The 16,813-nt window shown below is 42.0% G+C and overlaps 1 protein-coding gene across 1 annotated transcript; it reads right to left on the bottom strand.

Moving 5' to 3' along the window:
• Positions 1-2,883: 2,883 nt before the first annotated feature.
• On the bottom strand, positions 2,884-8,123 carry LOC138957803 (uncharacterized). Its single transcript, XM_070328857.1, has 4 exons — positions 8,112-8,123; positions 5,024-6,129; positions 4,231-4,685; positions 2,884-3,398 (listed from the first exon to the last, which is right to left on the bottom strand). Exons 1-4 carry the CDS (start codon positions 8,121-8,123, stop codon positions 2,884-2,886), a joined length of 2,088 nt encoding a protein of 695 aa, XP_070184958.1.
• Between the last annotated feature and the right edge of the window lie 8,690 nt (positions 8,124-16,813).

Genomic DNA, 16,813 nt, shown 5'->3' with positions numbered 1-16,813 from the left:
TCGTTCCAAGCAAAACCTTTGAAGAAGGAATTGAAAGACTGGGACACGTACTACAAAGATTTCAAGAGGCAAAATTGAAACTCAAGCCGTCGAAATGTAACTTGTTTCAAAAGGAAATTCAGTTCCTTGGACATGTTGTCAGCGAAAATGGAGTGAAAACTGATCCAGAGAAAATCAAAGCAGTGGATGAATGGCCTACACCAAAATCGACAAAAGAAGTTCGAAGTTTCATTGGTCTCTGTGGTTACTATCGTCGATACGTTCGAGATTTTGCCAAAATTGCAAAACCATTACATCAAGCATGCGAGAAAAATCGGCATTTTGAATGGACTTCGGATTGTCAAGATTCTTTCAAAACACTGAAAGAAAAACTCACTACAGCACCGATTTTGGCCTATCCGGTTAGTTTTAGAAGATAAGTGGGTAATACTAGATGTATTGTAATATGGACGGTTGACAAATATGAAAACATTGACTATGAATAACTTAATTAGCACAATATGATATTAATGTGTTACAGATGACACAAGTATACGAAACCATCAGTGAGGTATCCATCAATGAAGAGAATTCGGAAAAAGAAAACTCACCATCTACCACACCGAAACTGTATCCGGTTGTGATATACCTGCCACATGACGAAGTCATGGCAATCGCACAGGTGCAGACAACCAACACCTATTCGTCGTCTGTAGTCAAAAGGAAGAATGGCAAAACAACCATCACCCTGAAATATAACAAAATGGATTAAATGTACAAGGAGTGATTCACTCAAATTTCAATTTCAAATTCAGTTTCTATGTTCCAGTTCCGGTAGTTACAGATATGTTTTAAAATATATATAGATTATGCGGAGCATAATGTTAGAAAGCCCTATTACAGATGGCCCTATTAGTATTATCCAGAAACTTTAACCTGAACATTTGCGGATCTAACTTTTGTACTGAGAAACATGTGATACAGATCTAAAAGTGTTCTTCCTTGACACACGTGAAGGGACTGGGAGACTTGTGGACAAATGTCATGATATTAACTGTGTTAAAATGTACTCACCGGAAAACCACTGCACAGTTCGTAGCAGGAAACTTTCGCTGATTAGTTCATGTAGTTTTTATTCGGAATCGTGTTCGTATCGATCGCATTCTTATGAGACGAACACATCATGACAATGGAACGTAATCTTCCCTTCGATGACGCCATTTTAGATGACGCGTTATTCGAGATCTCATCAAAGAAGAACGATAAAAGAATGTTATGTTATGAAATGTGCATGTAAATATTACTGCATGCATTTTAGAATTGATTCATTATTGATAAGATGATGATTGAGTGAAAGGAAACAGAGATTTAGTTTGGTAAGATAAATTGTTTGTACGTTGTTAGAGGTTACCTAGAGAAACGTAAACAAACACTTTTTGGTCGCTTTGACTTGAGGATGTGATACACGAGATCTCATCAAAGAAGAACGATAAATGAATGTAGTGTTATGAAATGTGCATGTAAATATGGTTATGCATTTTAGAATTAATTCATCATTGATAGGATAATGATTGAGTGAAAGTAAAATAGAGATTTAGTTAGGTAAGATAAATTGTTTGAGCGTTGTTAGAAGTTACCTAGAGAAACGTAAACAAACACTTTCAATCGCCTTGACTCTAAGACGATCGAGAGTGTCGGTTCGTTGCTAGAGGTACCGGTACAAGAAAACGAAGAAGCAGAATCAAGGTATGTTGTGTATGTTGTTAGGACATGTATTGGGGTAACGTAGACAGACAAGGGAGATCGTTATAGACGAGTGAAATGTTAGCGGTAGCTGAAGGTAACAGGTAAACAAACAAGGAAGGGGATAAATAGAGAAGGGAAAGGAGAAATCGGGGTTTTTCGGTTCTACGAGCTGCTTTTTATGGGTTCTTTGCTATGCTGGTCTGCAGGAGAAGTTCGAGTTTACAGGAGAAATCGGGGCTATGCTATTCAGTTCTAGATTGGGCTTCTTCGAGACGGAGCTATTGAGATATAATATTGAGTTGGAGAACACTAGGTTCTAAACTACACGACGGGATATCGGTCTACAGGAGAAAATGGGGAAAAGAGAAATTAGAACCAGTCTACGGAAGAAATCAGGGTTTACAGGAGGAAACCGGGAAAAGGGAAATCGGGGATAGTCTACAGGAGGGATCAGTCTACGAGAGAAATCAGAGTCATTCCACTCTATGTCTTCTGGGCTCGAGTTCATTTAATGGAGAGCAGATAGTCCGGAACAGAGTTATCGTATGTCATGCCTAATTTTACATGTGAAAGAATGATACACTGAGAATGAGATTCGATACGAATTTGTTCAGATGAATAAATCTGAATCTTAGAAACCCGGAACAATTTGTGTCTGTTTTCTTCTTCATCTTCATTCACACACAACGAGAGCAATACGTCATTTCGTTACAATATGCATGTGTATCTTTAAACATGTACACATCAAGAGTACTCAGAAATGTCAAAACCTGACGCACAAGATCTCCAATAAGAGATTGCTCATAATGACATGCACATAGACATGAAATGAACCGTACAAGAAAGACAATCTCAAAAAAGTTACAATGATTAAAATACAGTTTCAGATATTTCCTTATTTTTTGGATTGTCATCCATCCATCATCCATGCCTTTGACCCCGTCCGGGGCATAGGCCGCCAACAAGAGCTCGCAAGGCACTCCGATCCTGGGCCAATCTCTCCAGTTGTCTCCAGGTGTAACCGATGTGTTTCACCTCTGCCTCCAAGTCACGACGCCAGGTGTTTTTCGGCCGGCCTCGTCTCCTCTTGCCCTGCGGGTTCCATGTGAGGGCCTGTCGCGTGATGCTGGTTGTCGTCTTGCGGAGTGTGTGGCCAATCTACCGGAAGCGTCTTTGCAGAATGTCCTGTTGTACAGATAACTGTTTTGTTCGCTGCCAAAGGTCTTTGTTGCTGATGGTGTCAGGCCAGGGAATTCGGAGGATTCTTCTGAGGCAGGTGTTAATAAAGGTCTGGATTTTTCTTGTGATGGCAACTGTAGTTTTCCAGGTTTCGGCTCCATACAGCAAGACTGACTTCACCGTGGTGTTGAAAATCCTGAGCTTGGTGTTGATGCTCAGGTCTGCTGATGCCCATACGTTCTTCAGTTGAAGGAAAGCGGCTCTTGCTTTGCCAATCCGGACTCTAACATCAACGTCCGTGCCACCCTGCTTGTCGACAATGCTTCCGAGATAGGTGAAATTGTCTACCTCTTGCAGTGCTTCACCATCCAGCTTGATGGGGGTCGTGTTGGCTGTTGCGTTGGTCCTAAGGACTTGCTCTTCCCCTTGTGGATGTTGAGGCCAAATCGAGCGGAGTTGTTGGCCACAGTGCTGGTATTCTCCTGCATTTGTTGCTGGGTATGGGAAAGAAGGGCCACAAACGGGTACATGTACTTTGATGTTCGCCGATTTTATATCATCTCAGAGACCTGCAAAAACAAAGTCACATACGCGCACGTCCAAACGTGACTATACATACACCGAGAGACGAATGAACTGTCCCAAGATTCCAAGAAAACTTTACTCCTAAAAGATTGCCTTATATGACAATACTTCCGCAAGTGTCGAATGAATAGAACGTTGCGCTCTAGACAAATTGAGACCGGTTTAAAAGTTCACGTGAAACACAACATGGTGCTCATTTTCACGATTTATTTGTATGTTTGACCAAAATATGACATTTGACAAGGATCTTAATACCCCGCGACCACTTGCGCGGCCGTGTAAAACAGTCACTTTCTCGGTCCATGTCCGATACATGTCATATTTTGGTGAACATTGAAATAAGGCATATTGTTCAATTTCAAGTTTGCCGCGCAGAACAATGGCAGTCTCGATCTGCGTTGAATGTCATATTTTTGCGCGTATATTGTTCACATTTCATGTTCGCCAATTTATGATCATCTCAGAGAACTGCAAAAACATTGCGACTGGAAGCTTTCCTGAACTTCTCTTAAAATATGACCTTATATGGCAATAGGTGTCGAATGTCTGGAACGCTCCCCAGACAAACTTTGCCTGTATTGAGACCGATTTAAAAGTTCACTTGAAACACGACACTTCAAAGAAAGTGTTCAGTGTCACGATTGGAATACACATGTGAGGTATTGGTTTTAGCGAGATAAGTTTGAAGTTCAACAATGTTTTAAAGCAACATTGCTTCCCGTGTGAACAATTGCACCAAACATCTCAGATCTGGCTTGTACATCTCCACTTGCACCAAACATCTCAGATCTGGCTTGTACATCTCCACTTGCACCAAACATTTCAGATCTGGCTTGTACATCTCCACTTGCACCAAACATCTCAGATCTGGCTTGTACATCTCCACTTGGACCAAACATCTCAGATCTGGCTTGTACATCTCCACTTGCACCAAACATCTCAGATCTGGCTTGTACATCTCCACTTGCACCAAACATCTCAGATCTGGCTTGTACATCTCCACTTGCACCAAACATCTAAGATCTGGCTTGTACATCTCCACTTGCACCAAACATCTCAGATCGGGCTTGTACATCTCCACTTGGACCAAACATCTCAGATCTGGCTTGTACATCTCCGCTTGGACCAAACATCTCAGATCTGGCTTGTACATCTCCACTTGGACACATACCAAATACAAAGATCCCAGGTGCACTCTGTGCAAAGTGGGAATGTTTATGAATTAAATTCCTAAATTTAAATTTAAAAAACACACACCACTAACCAGGTTAGGTACGTTTATATAATCAATATTTCGGCACGATACTGCCTTCTTCGGCATGGTAAGCTTATATGACCTTATATTATAAATTCCTAACTCACATTAGTAGCTTTTTAGAATATGGATCAATTAATCAACCAATTTTCACTCTTCAAAGGAAACAGTCAAGATGCTGATTGTGTGTATGTGGACAAGGGGAGGACGGTCTTATTTCGTGTCAAATGTCAAATGTCAAATGCTGGCTAGATTTGAGATCATCATCATCATTTATGCCTTTGACCCCGTCCGGGGCATAGGCCGCCAACAAGAGCTCGCCAGGCACTCGGATCCTGGGCCAATCTCTCCAGTTGTCTCCAGGTGTAGCCGATGTGTTTCACCTCTGCCTCCAAGTCACGACGCCAGGTGTTTCTCGGCCGGCCTCGTCTCCTCTTGCCCTGCGGGTTCCATGTGAGGGCCTGTCGCGTGATGCTGGTTGTCGTCTTGCGGAGTGTGTGGCCAATCCACCGGAAGCGTCTTTGCAGAATGTCCTGTTCTACGGATAACTGTTTTGCTCGCTGCCAAAGGTCTTTGTTGCTGATGGTGTCAGGCCAGCGAATTCGGAGGATTCTTCTGAGGCAGGTGTTAATGAAGGTCTGGATTTTTCTTGTGATGGCAACTGTAGTTCTCCAGGTTTCGGCTCCATACAGCAAGACTGACTTCACCGTGGTGTTGAAATTCCTGAGCTTGGTGTTGATGCTCAGGTCTGCTGATGCCCATACGTTCTTCAGTTGAAGGAAAGCTGCTCTTGCTTTGCCAATCCGGACTCTAACATCAACGTCCGTGCCACCCTGCTTGTCGACAATGCTTCCGAGATAGGTGAAATTGTCTACCTCTTGCAGTGCTTCACCATCCAGCGTGATGGGGGTCGTGTTGGCTGTTGCGTTGGTCCTAAGGACCTTGCTCTTCCCCTTGTGGATGTTGAGGCCAAATCGAGCGGAGTTGTTGGCCACGGTGCTGGTCTTCTCCTGCATTTGTTGTTGGGTGTGGGAAAGAAGGGCCACGTCATCTGCAAAGTCCAGGTCATCTAACTGTGTCCAGAGTGTCCACTGGATTCCGTTCTGCTTCTGGGCTGTGGATGCCTTCATCACCCAGTCAATCACAAGTAGGAACAGGAAAGGCGATAGTAGACATCCTTGTCTCACGCCTGTTCTCACTTGGAAGGCATCTGTTAGTTGACAGCCGTGGACTACTCTGCAGGTCAAACCCTCGTATGAGTTCCTGATGATGTTGGTGATCTTTTCCGGCACTCCATGATGTCTCAGCAGTTTCCAGAGGCTTTGTCGGTCAACGCTATCAAACGCTTTCTCGTAGTCAATAAAGTTGACATAAAGAGACGAGTTCTAGATTTGAGATGACCTCCTACGTACATGTCTAGCTGCCTGCGTCTAACGCCTCACAGAGGTATATTGGAGTACACTTTTGTATACGCACATACATACACAGACACGAGCGCTCGCCCACGCACGTACGCACGCACATACACAAACACACTTGCACGTCCCTACCCACGTATGGGCCCACGATCCACACACGCACACACACACACACACACACACACACACACACACACACACACACACACACACAAACGAACGCGCACACACACAGACACATACACACACACACAAACGCACACACACACACACACACACGAGCACACACACACACACACATCAAATATCCTTGACACATTCATATTAGGCTATCAGTAAAGATGAAGCAGTACAATCTACTCATCTAAGCCTTTTGAAAGGTGTTTCCTGACATCTGGAATTATTTGCGATCCCTAACTACTATATTGTCCTGCATCTGCACCTGAACATATGCCAGATCCCTTTTCAAGTCAAGCTGTAGTTGTAGTTCGTTGATGATGGTCAGCAACGTACTGCCATTGGTTGTTGATTGCTAATGCCGGGGTTGTCAGTTGCTAAGGTTCCTCGTTGTTTGCGCCAGGTGTTGTCCCTTGCAGCGTCTACAACACTGGGTATATGTTCTCTCTGATATCTTATTTTAATAAAGATTAATATTATTATTTTAAGTCCAGCAAACTACAATGAAGCAAGTTAGAGGTGCTGAAGAGAATGAAATTATTATTATGATCATGTGTTGCACCTCAAATTTGTGTTACACAATGTGAGCGAGAATAGTGTACATTTATAGGCCACACATGGATTGGCTTGGGCGACGGTCATCAGTCTTTTAACATCATTTATTAGATTTGAAAAAGCCAAATAGATACATGTCCCAATGCATGGACGACTGATGGACATGTAGCAGAGTATTTGTTTTTTTTTTACTTATTGGTTTGCAAAATGACTGCATGATTGATTCCTGCTGAGGAAGTCAATGGACCTATATTGGACAGAACCAAAGCCAATCCCCGTAGGAGAAACATTTTGAAGACTATGTTCAAACAGTCTTGAACTTTAGCGTTCTAAATTCATAGTTCACGATTTAGTGGCATTTAAGCCTCCAATTTTGCAGTTCGGAAACGGTTTTTCGCCAACTCTGGTGCAAAAATATATTTGCAATATGATATTAACGAAATATTTTATTTACACTGTGAAATGTCAACAGAGCGGTCCCCCCAAAAAGGGTCGATAACATTTTATGCTCAAAACGAAAAGTTCATATTCTAACGTCACAAATGCTCTCAGAAACTCCGTAAGACACAAAAACCAATAGTTTAGTTGTGAACAAATAAAATGTGGGCGTAAATGGGTTATCATTTTTTTTTTTTTTTTTTTTTGGTTGAAATATAGATGACGAGCGATCAAAACTATTTTAAAACTATCTCGTCCTTGACATTCCAACTCTCAACATTAATCACGTGGCAGAAATTACGAAAAAAAAGCATTAAAATGATAACACAAAGGTACAGAAAAGCAACAGTTCAGGAGCATGTATACTAATGAGAATAAAGGCGAAGAAAAAGGTCAAATTGTTGCGAAAAACATCGCCCTTATTAGCTTAATTACAATTCTGCGGAACTGCCAGTGTAAGCATGAACATCAATTAGTCCTTACATTAAATGGCAAACCAAGCAAATCGTCGGGCATCGTTTAATTGTTTATTGTGAGAGACCTTGAAGTTTCGACCGCATCATTAATCTACATTGAGTCAAACAAACACGTTCTCTTTAACAGCCTTGATAGATCGATTCTTTTTTCCTTTTTTTCTCCGGCTCCCTCTCCTTCTCTGTATGTCATGATAGCATGTTATGTCGCACGCATTCCTTCTTTGCCACTACTAAAGCAAACGTGTGCAAGATTGTATGTTACACGCTTTGATGCCGAAATCAAATATTTCTGAAAATGTTTACCTTCACATCCATTCAGTCACTACCTTAAACACTTATCTTTTCAGTATTCATTTCAAGTGATCACGAACGTAGAAAAATGGGTATCAAAGTGTTGTTACATTTTGTTGTGCATTCTGAATGGTGTAACAACAGGCCTTGGTCAGTCAACCACGTTTTATCTGTGTACTTCGTGTTTGACGGAAAAAGAATAACACCAACCCCGTTCTCCTGTATATAACTGAAAGCCACATCTTCTTCTTCGTTCAATTTCTGTTTCAAAAGCTTCGTCAACTTTCCACTTACACGACAAGCTCCCTTTACCAAGCTTCAATTAAGAATCCTGAATACGAAAGGTCAAAACAAAACCAGGTACTACTTTCACTATCGTCGTCTGCAACGAAAACCGAAAATGGCGAAACGCTTTGCTACGAACACAGAGGACGAACTTTCAAATAAAAGATCAAACCTAACACCTGCGACTAGGAAAAGTTGCATAGACAGTTCCGTGCGGATCTCACCACGTATCAACGTACATCCGATGCTCAGGACCTACAGATAGGTAGGGCCTAACGCTTTGGCGATTGAGGGTTCGTCTTCAGCTCTAACACGCACGCAGACAGTCAGGCAGGTCTAATCTGCCGTGTGCTGACAAAACCGAGAAAGTCCATTTTTTTCAAAATGATATTTTTTGTTCATCAAAAAGAAGAAATCAATGCGCATCTTTTGTGTTAATTTCTACTGTTTAGAGTGCTTAGATAAGCAGATATGAACAGGTAAGTCCACAACCAAAAACAACTTTTTAAGTGTGCATGAATGTTTTGACAAAACCAAGTAAGTCCAAGGGTTTCCCAATTTTCGTATAATGGTAGTTTCAAAATTCTTTCAGAGACTCATACAGAAAAGACGTCATTTTAAGTTTAGAACTCACAAATGACGTCATTTAAAGTTTAGAACACACAAATGACGTCATTCGATAAGGCGAGACTTAATGACGTCACCTTATGACGTTTTATTTCAAACATTTTTCTTCTCTATAATATGTGGCCATTTCTGCGAAAAGGGACCTTGTTGACAAATTGATCGATTTTGAGTTTTGGATTTTATTTGACAGACTGTTATATTTAGAACGTGATGTGAGAATTTCAGACCTTCAAATTTATTTTTCACGGAGTTATGACCCTTTTTTGGAGATACCCCCAAAATGACTTAAAATGGCCAAACTTTTAAAAACAAACTTTTGCCGGGAAATAGTAAGTTCAATCATCTGCCGTTATTACTTATATGGTTTTAGGTCAAAATAATGTTTCATTCCAGAGTTATTGCCCTTTTTGTAACGTTACCCTAATTTTTACTTTTTCGTCTTTTTCTATCATTCTCTCCTCCCATGCAGAAGAAACAAGTCGCGTAAGGCGAAATTACTACATTTATTCAAGCTGTGGAACTCACAGAATGAAACTGAACGCACTGCATTTTTTTCACAATCACCGTAGTCCGCCGCTAGTGCAAAAGGCAGTGAAAGTGACGAGCCTGTTCAGCGCGGTAGCGGTTGCGCTGTGCTGCATGCATAGCACACTTTACTGTACCTCTCTTCGTTTTAACTTTCTGAGCGTGTTTTTAATCCAAACATATCATATCTATATGTTTTTGGAATCAGGAACCGACAAGGAATAAGATGAAATTGTTTTTAAAACGATTTCGTAAACTTAATTTTAATCATAATTTTTATATTTTTAATTTTCAGAGCTTGTTTTTAATCCGAATATAACATATTTATATGTTTTTGGAATCAGAACATGATGAAGAATAAAATAAAAGTAATTTTCAATCGTTTTATAAAAAAATATTTTTGATTACAATTTTCAGATTTTTAATGACCAAAGTCATAAATTAATTTTTAAGCCTCCATGCTGAAATGCAATACTGAAGTCCGGCCTTCGTCGAAGATTGCTTGGCCAAAATTTCAATCAATTTGATTGAAAAATGAAGGTGTGACAGTGCCGCCTCAACTTTTACAAAAAGCCGGATATGACGTCATAAAAGACATTTATCGAAATAAAAAATAAAAAATCTGGGGATTTTGTACCCAGGAACTCTCATGTAAAATTTCATAAAGATCGGTCCAGTAGTTTAGTCTGAATCGCACACACACGCACAGACACACACACACACACACACACACACACACACACACACACACACACACACACACACACAAACACACATACACCACGACCCTCGTCTCGATTCCCCCTCTATGTTAAAACATTTAATCAAAACTTGACTAAATGTAAAAACAATCAGCCATATGATTTTTTTTCTCGAATATTTCTTCTTCTTTCATACTACCTCTCCCCCCGCCATGTTCTATTCTTTCTTCACCCACGCACATACAAACACAAACTATTTGAGGCTGTCTGCTGAAAACAATACACACACACTTGTCGACTTGAAGTTGTGGTACTTCTAAATTTCATAACAAGGATTAATTGTTCAGTTTCCTTGGTAAATACAGCTTCCAGTTGTAGAAAGTAACATATGGTGCTGTGTGTCCTTGCACACGTGGGTCTGTCAGTCTGTCCATCACTTCACTGAATTGAAAATGTCATCCGTGCACTCTGCTATCGAACGTCTCCCTTTACTTTCAACAAACTGAAATGCCAATCAGGGTCGAACTTGATGTGGCCGACGATCAAGACATTTTTCAAAATGGATTTGTGCTGTTCATTCACACACAAAACTGCATGCCTAAGTATTGATGCACCATGCCGAAGACTGAAGTTGCTACCCTCCTCTGTACCCCTGCCTCATTCGCAAGGTAGACGATTTTCTTCTCTGAAACAAAGGCAACCACAGAGTTGATCAACATATTAATTACTAACCACTATTTGCACAGCTCAAGTCTGGTTTTGGGTACCTGTCCACTTGCCATTTCTAAGCTGGTATGGTATGGTGACATTATCGAAAATGTAGTGTGTGTGTGTGTGTGTGTGTGTGTGTCTGTCTGTGTGTGTATGTGTGTCTGTGTGTGTGCTTCTTTGTTGGAGAAAACAGCACATAAACACAAATATAACTGTATTGCTCCCCCCTTTTTTTTTAAAGTACTGACAAATTGTAAAGTATTAATATGTCTTTACCTACTGAGCAAAGTCCCAAGGGTAAACCATGCTGATTTCCTTGGAACTGGAACCGGCTGGACATTGCTGTTGCCCCATTCTGTCGAACACCTGCTTTGTGGCCAGGCACTTCTGTCTTTTGTTGTTGCACTGTCCGGTGAATTGCTGGACTTGTTTGCTGTTCCACGCCAGCAAACTGAGAGAAAGAGAGTAACATTGGTTAAATAAAAAAAAAAGAGGAGTTTAAAAACATACTACACGTACACACATACCACCACCACCATCATCATCATCATCATCATCATCATCATCATCATCATCAAAATCATCATTGTCATTATCATCTCTCTTCCTCTATCTACCCCTCTTTCTCTCTCTCTCTCTCTCTCGCTCTTTCTCTCTCTCTCTCTCTCTCTCTCTCTCTCTCTCTCTCTCTCTCTCTCTCACACACACACACACACACACACACACACACACACACATACAGAAACCCTCACACAACACACACACACACACAAGCTGCGCGCGCGCGCACACACACACACAAAACACACACTGCAGTCTATATATGGTAACTTACCTGAAATTGTAGCCTGTCATAGATCTAAGTGGAGACAGCAAACGGTAAGAGCAACAGGTTCTCATTTACGATGTCCGGGCATTCAAACGATCAGGAAGAGGAAGACCTTGCTTCGCAATAGGCCTATGCTCTTGGAGAACTCTTTAACCTTTGCCGGATGCCGCTTTTGACTACACACGCCCGACGATGCGGGTTTGTCTGAACCCATACATTTGAAAGAGGGTTTTTACCGTTTATTCCTCTAACGACGGGGTGGGTTCAGGGAAACCCACAGCGCTACTTCAGTGGGTGCATCGAGTTTCTCCCTTCACCGACTTCTTGCAGGGGGGGGGGGGGGGGGAGGGGGGGGAGAGGGGGAGGGAGAGACTGAGAGAGACTGAGAGAGACTGAGAGACTAAGAAAGAGAGAGAGAGACTAAGAAAGAGAGAGAGGGAGACTAAGGAAGAGAGAGAGAGACTAAGAAAGAGAGAGAGAGAGACTAAGAAAGAGAGAGAGAGAGACTAAGAAAGAGAGAGAGAGAGAGAGACTAAGAAAGAGAGAGAGAGAGACTAAGAAAAATGAGAGAGAGACAAAGAGAGAGAGAGAGACTAAGAAAGAGAGAGAGAGAGAGACTAAGAAAGAGAGAGAGAGACTAAGAAAGAGAGAGACTAAGAAAGAGAGAGAGAGAGACTAAGAAAGAGAGAGAGAGAGAGACTACGAAAGAGAGAGAGAGACTAAGAAAGAGAGAGAGAGAGACTAAGAAAGAGAGAGAGAGAGAGACTTAGAAAGAGAGAGAGAGACTAAGAACGAGAGAGAGAGAGATTAAGAAAGATAGAGAGATAGAGATTAAGAAAGATAGAGAGAGAGAGATTAAGAAAGAGAGAGAGAGACTAAGAAAGAGAGAGAGAGAGACTAAGAAAGAGAGAGAGAGACTAAGAAAGAGAGAGAGAGAGACTAAGAAAGAGAGAGAGAGACTAAGAAAGAGAGAGAGAGACTAAGAAAGAGAGAGACAAAGAGAGAGAGAGAGAGAGACTAAGAAAGAGAGAGAGAGAGACTAAGAAAGAGAGAGAGAGACTAAGAAAGAGAGAGAGACTAAGAAAGAGAGAGAGAGAGACTAAGAAAGAGAGAGAGAGAGACTAAGAGAGAGAGAGAGACTAAGAAAGAGAGAGAGAGACTAAGAAAGAGAGAGAGAGACTAAGAAAGAGAGAGAGAGAGAGACTAAGAAAGAGAGAGAGAGACTAAGAAAGAGAGAGAGAGACTAAGAAAGAGAGAGAGAGAGACTAAGAAAGAGAGAGAGAGAGACTAAGACAGAGAGAGAGAGAGACTAAGAAAGAGAGAGAGAGAGACTAAGAAAGAGAGAGAGAGAGAGACTAAGAAAGAGAGAGAGAGAGACTAAGAAAGAGAGAGAGAGAGAGACTAAGAAAGAGAGAGAGACTAAGAAAGAGAGAGAGAGACTAAGAAAGAGAGAGAGAGACTAAGAAAGAGAGAGAGAGACTAAGAAAGAGAGAGACTAAGAAAGAGAGAGAGAGACTAAGAAAGAGAGAAAGAGAGAGAGACTAAGAAAGAGAGAGAGAGAGAGACTAAGAAAGAGAGAGAGAGACTAAGAAAGAGAGAGAGAGAAAGACTAAGAAAGAGAGAGAGACTAAGAAAGAGAGAGAGAGACTAAGAAAGAGAAAGAGAGAGAGACTAAGAAAGAGAGAGAGAGAGAGAGACTAAGAAAGAGAGCGAGAGAGAGACTAAGAAAGAGAGAGAGAGAGAGAGAGACTAAGAAAGAGAGAGAGAGAGACTAAGAAAGAGAGAGAGAGACTAAGAAAGAGAGAGAGAGAGAGAGACTAAGAAAGAGAGAAAGACTAAGAAAGAGAGAGAGAGACTAAGAAAGAGAGAGAGAGAGACTAAGAAAGAGAGAGAGAGACTAAGAAAGAGAGAGAGAGACTAAGAAAGAGAGAGAGAGACTAAGAGAGAGAGACAGAGAGAGAGACACAGAGAGAGACACAGAGACAGAGACAGAGAGAGACAGAGAGAGAGAGACAGAGAGAGAGAGAGAGACAGAGAGAGAGAGACAGAGAGAGAGACAGACAGTCAGATAGACAGACAGTCAGATAGACAGATAGACAGATAGACAGACAGACAGACAGACAGAGCAACGGACAACAGACATACAGACAGAGAGATACGGACAGACAGACAGACAGACAGAGAGACAGACAATCTCTTGGAGACAAACAGGCAGACAGACACTGTTCCGCCGCTTTGGTAATTATGGGTGTAGCAGAACCCGCGCCGTCGGCAGAGGGATAGTTACAATCACTACTACTCTTTAAAAGTATGGGTTTGTGTGAACCCGCGCCATCGGTAGTGTTTATGTTAATTAACATAATCAATTAATTTTAATGTTTTGTCATGTACACACTAAAAATTTGCAGACAGAGAGCAAATTAGGTGTGTGAGAGATACTTAAAATTTCAAAACGATACCTTTAATGGTTCCAGAGTTACAATGATTTTAGTGTGTCTCTGGGTACAGGTGAACCCAGGAAGCACGGCAAAGGTTAACCGATTAGTAGATCTAGTGTGCGTTGTCATCATGAACCTTTACAACACCATCGTGATCAAAGTAGATCTGCTTCGACTTCGGAGTCACAAAATAATGTCCGGGCGAAGTGCAACAAAATTATTCTGAATTAACAGCATTGACCTCGTCAACAAAATCGTTGTCTTATCCCAAAGTGACTTCTGTCAGCAGAACATTCCGTGTTCAACTGAGAAGACTGACTTGCCCTTCCACTATCAGAATTCACAGCTGCAAAGAACAGAATGCCCCTGTCAGTAACCACTGATCTAAATATCAGTAACTTTAGCAAGGGAAGCAACTAAAGATGTAAACGGGGAGTAACTGTTCTTCATCGGGCAACTGCATTTGTCGTCTGCTTTTTCGTACAGTGCTACGGTCGCGTGAAAGTCAGATCTACCTGAACTATGCGTATAGATCCGTCTAGTGAAATGTAGCTGTGTGATGATTTGGCTACATCACTTTGCTGAATGTGCTTCCAGATGAAAGTTTATATTAAGCTTACTGTCAAACATTAAAAAAAAAATAGGTAAGTTGTTTTAACTTGACCAAAACTAGCGACGAATATTTTTTTCTCGAAGCACAACAAAACACTCTGTCGGCTTTTTCGGCATCATCGCAGTCAACTTGTCATCGGTTCGATGTGTTTTTCCTGAGGAGGAATGAACATAAACATTTGTAGAAGTTTGTAATGTTGATCCCAAGACTATTTTCCATTACTTTAAATTGCTGTTCATTGTACTATCGCTGATAATTCATTGAACATTTTAGAAATTCAACTTGAAGTGGGCATCAGTCAGCACAGCAAAGTTTGTTTACATTTTGCTCTAACTTTGACCCCACGTTTCTCCAATCAGAGGCTTAGCTCAACAAGGTCCCTTTTCGCAGAAATGGCCACATATATACCTGTCACAAATGTAAAACTATTGTTATAGATAAAGAAACATCTAAATAAAATGAAAACTACCACCACTAGAAATTAGAATCAAATTCGGTTTCACCTGAAAGCAAACATAATTATCACCAGTACTGCTATCTATAATTAACACAAAATCATCATTATCCTTAATTACTAAACGCACTGGTGGAGGGGGAGTTGCGGGGATCCGTAAAGGTGAAAAACAGGTGGGGGCCCTTTTGGAATGGGGCCGACAATTAGAGTTTACGGTGGGGGCCAAATACAATATGTGGGGGCCATACCAGGTTGTCCCCCTGGGGACCATTTTGGTGTTCAAAAGTGGCTCCCGGGGGCCTGTTTCGGTTACTTAAGTGGTCCCCGGTGGCCAGATTGGAATAGCAAAGTGGCCCCCGTGGGCCACTTCCGGTGGGGGTCAGAACGGGGTGTCACACCGGAGAATGATGGTTCCAGACTGAGACTGGCTGTGCTGGTAAGAATGGTGGTACCACTGAGACTGGTGTCAAAATAGTTGTATATACTTTCCACAGACACACACAGTCACACACAGACACACTGACAGGGCCAGACCCAGGGGGGGGGGGGGGGGTTCCAGGGGTTCCGGAACCCCACCCCTGGAAAAAGCATGTACCTTGCTTTGAGTGTTTGTTTGTTTTTTTAAATAAATTTTGTGTGTGTCTCTAACAAATTTTATTCAATGTGAAATCCGATGAGAAAAAGGTACCCCCCCCCCCCCCCCCCCCCCCACAATGCTGCTCTTAACCCTCAAAACAAGGCCCAGAATGCACCAGATTGCACAGATTTTAACCGTTTTTGAAAAATTTTCCGGGGGAGCATGCCCCCGGACCCCCCTAGTTCGCGTGCCTGCTTTGCAGGCGCGCGCTTGTGGCTTCGCCACTTCGCTGATTTGCCCCCCCAAAAAAGGAGGAACCCCCCCCCCCCTTACAACTCATTTGGTCCGGCCCTGCACTGACACATTGTATACCTCTCCGCCCTCGCATAGACCATTCATCCTGGACCGCCATCTAGCTCTCTCTCCGCTCTTTCTCTCTATTACGAGGTAGCGCCTCTTGCATTTAGGAACCTACGCTTACATGGCCTTTTAGAAATCAGGGGGACGTCATATCCGGTGTCGATTGTAAACATGGACGAAGTTGCCGAGGTAAGTTTCTGAAAATGCTAAAATAAACTCAGCAAAAGTGCATATTATGGAACATGTTTTTCGATGAGTTTTGTTAAGTTTAGTTTGGAGTTTTGGAAATTCCAGTTCATTGTCACCTCCTATTGTCACAAATAACTGGAGCGTGCTTTCTTTTCACTGTCTTCGAATCGCTGGCCTTTCAAACCGGACGTGACGCGCCCCTGAAAGTTGAGAGTCGTAACCTCGAAGGGTCACGTGACGAGTTGGCGGTCCAGGCTATTTGGCCTATGGCCCTCGTTAAATCACTCAGTCATAAGGCGATTGGCAGTTGACTTGTGTTACACGCAGGTGGCTGACACCGGTGTAACACGAGAAAAGTACTTCCACGAGATTTGTACTCCGGGGTAACAATTTCGTACGAAAATG

This window comes from Littorina saxatilis, unplaced genomic scaffold (genome assembly GCF_037325665.1).
Source record: "Littorina saxatilis isolate snail1 unplaced genomic scaffold, US_GU_Lsax_2.0 scaffold_409, whole genome shotgun sequence".
Taxonomy (NCBI): Eukaryota; Metazoa; Mollusca; class Gastropoda; order Littorinimorpha; family Littorinidae; genus Littorina; species Littorina saxatilis.
This window is presented reverse-complemented; position numbering and strand designations above follow the sequence as displayed.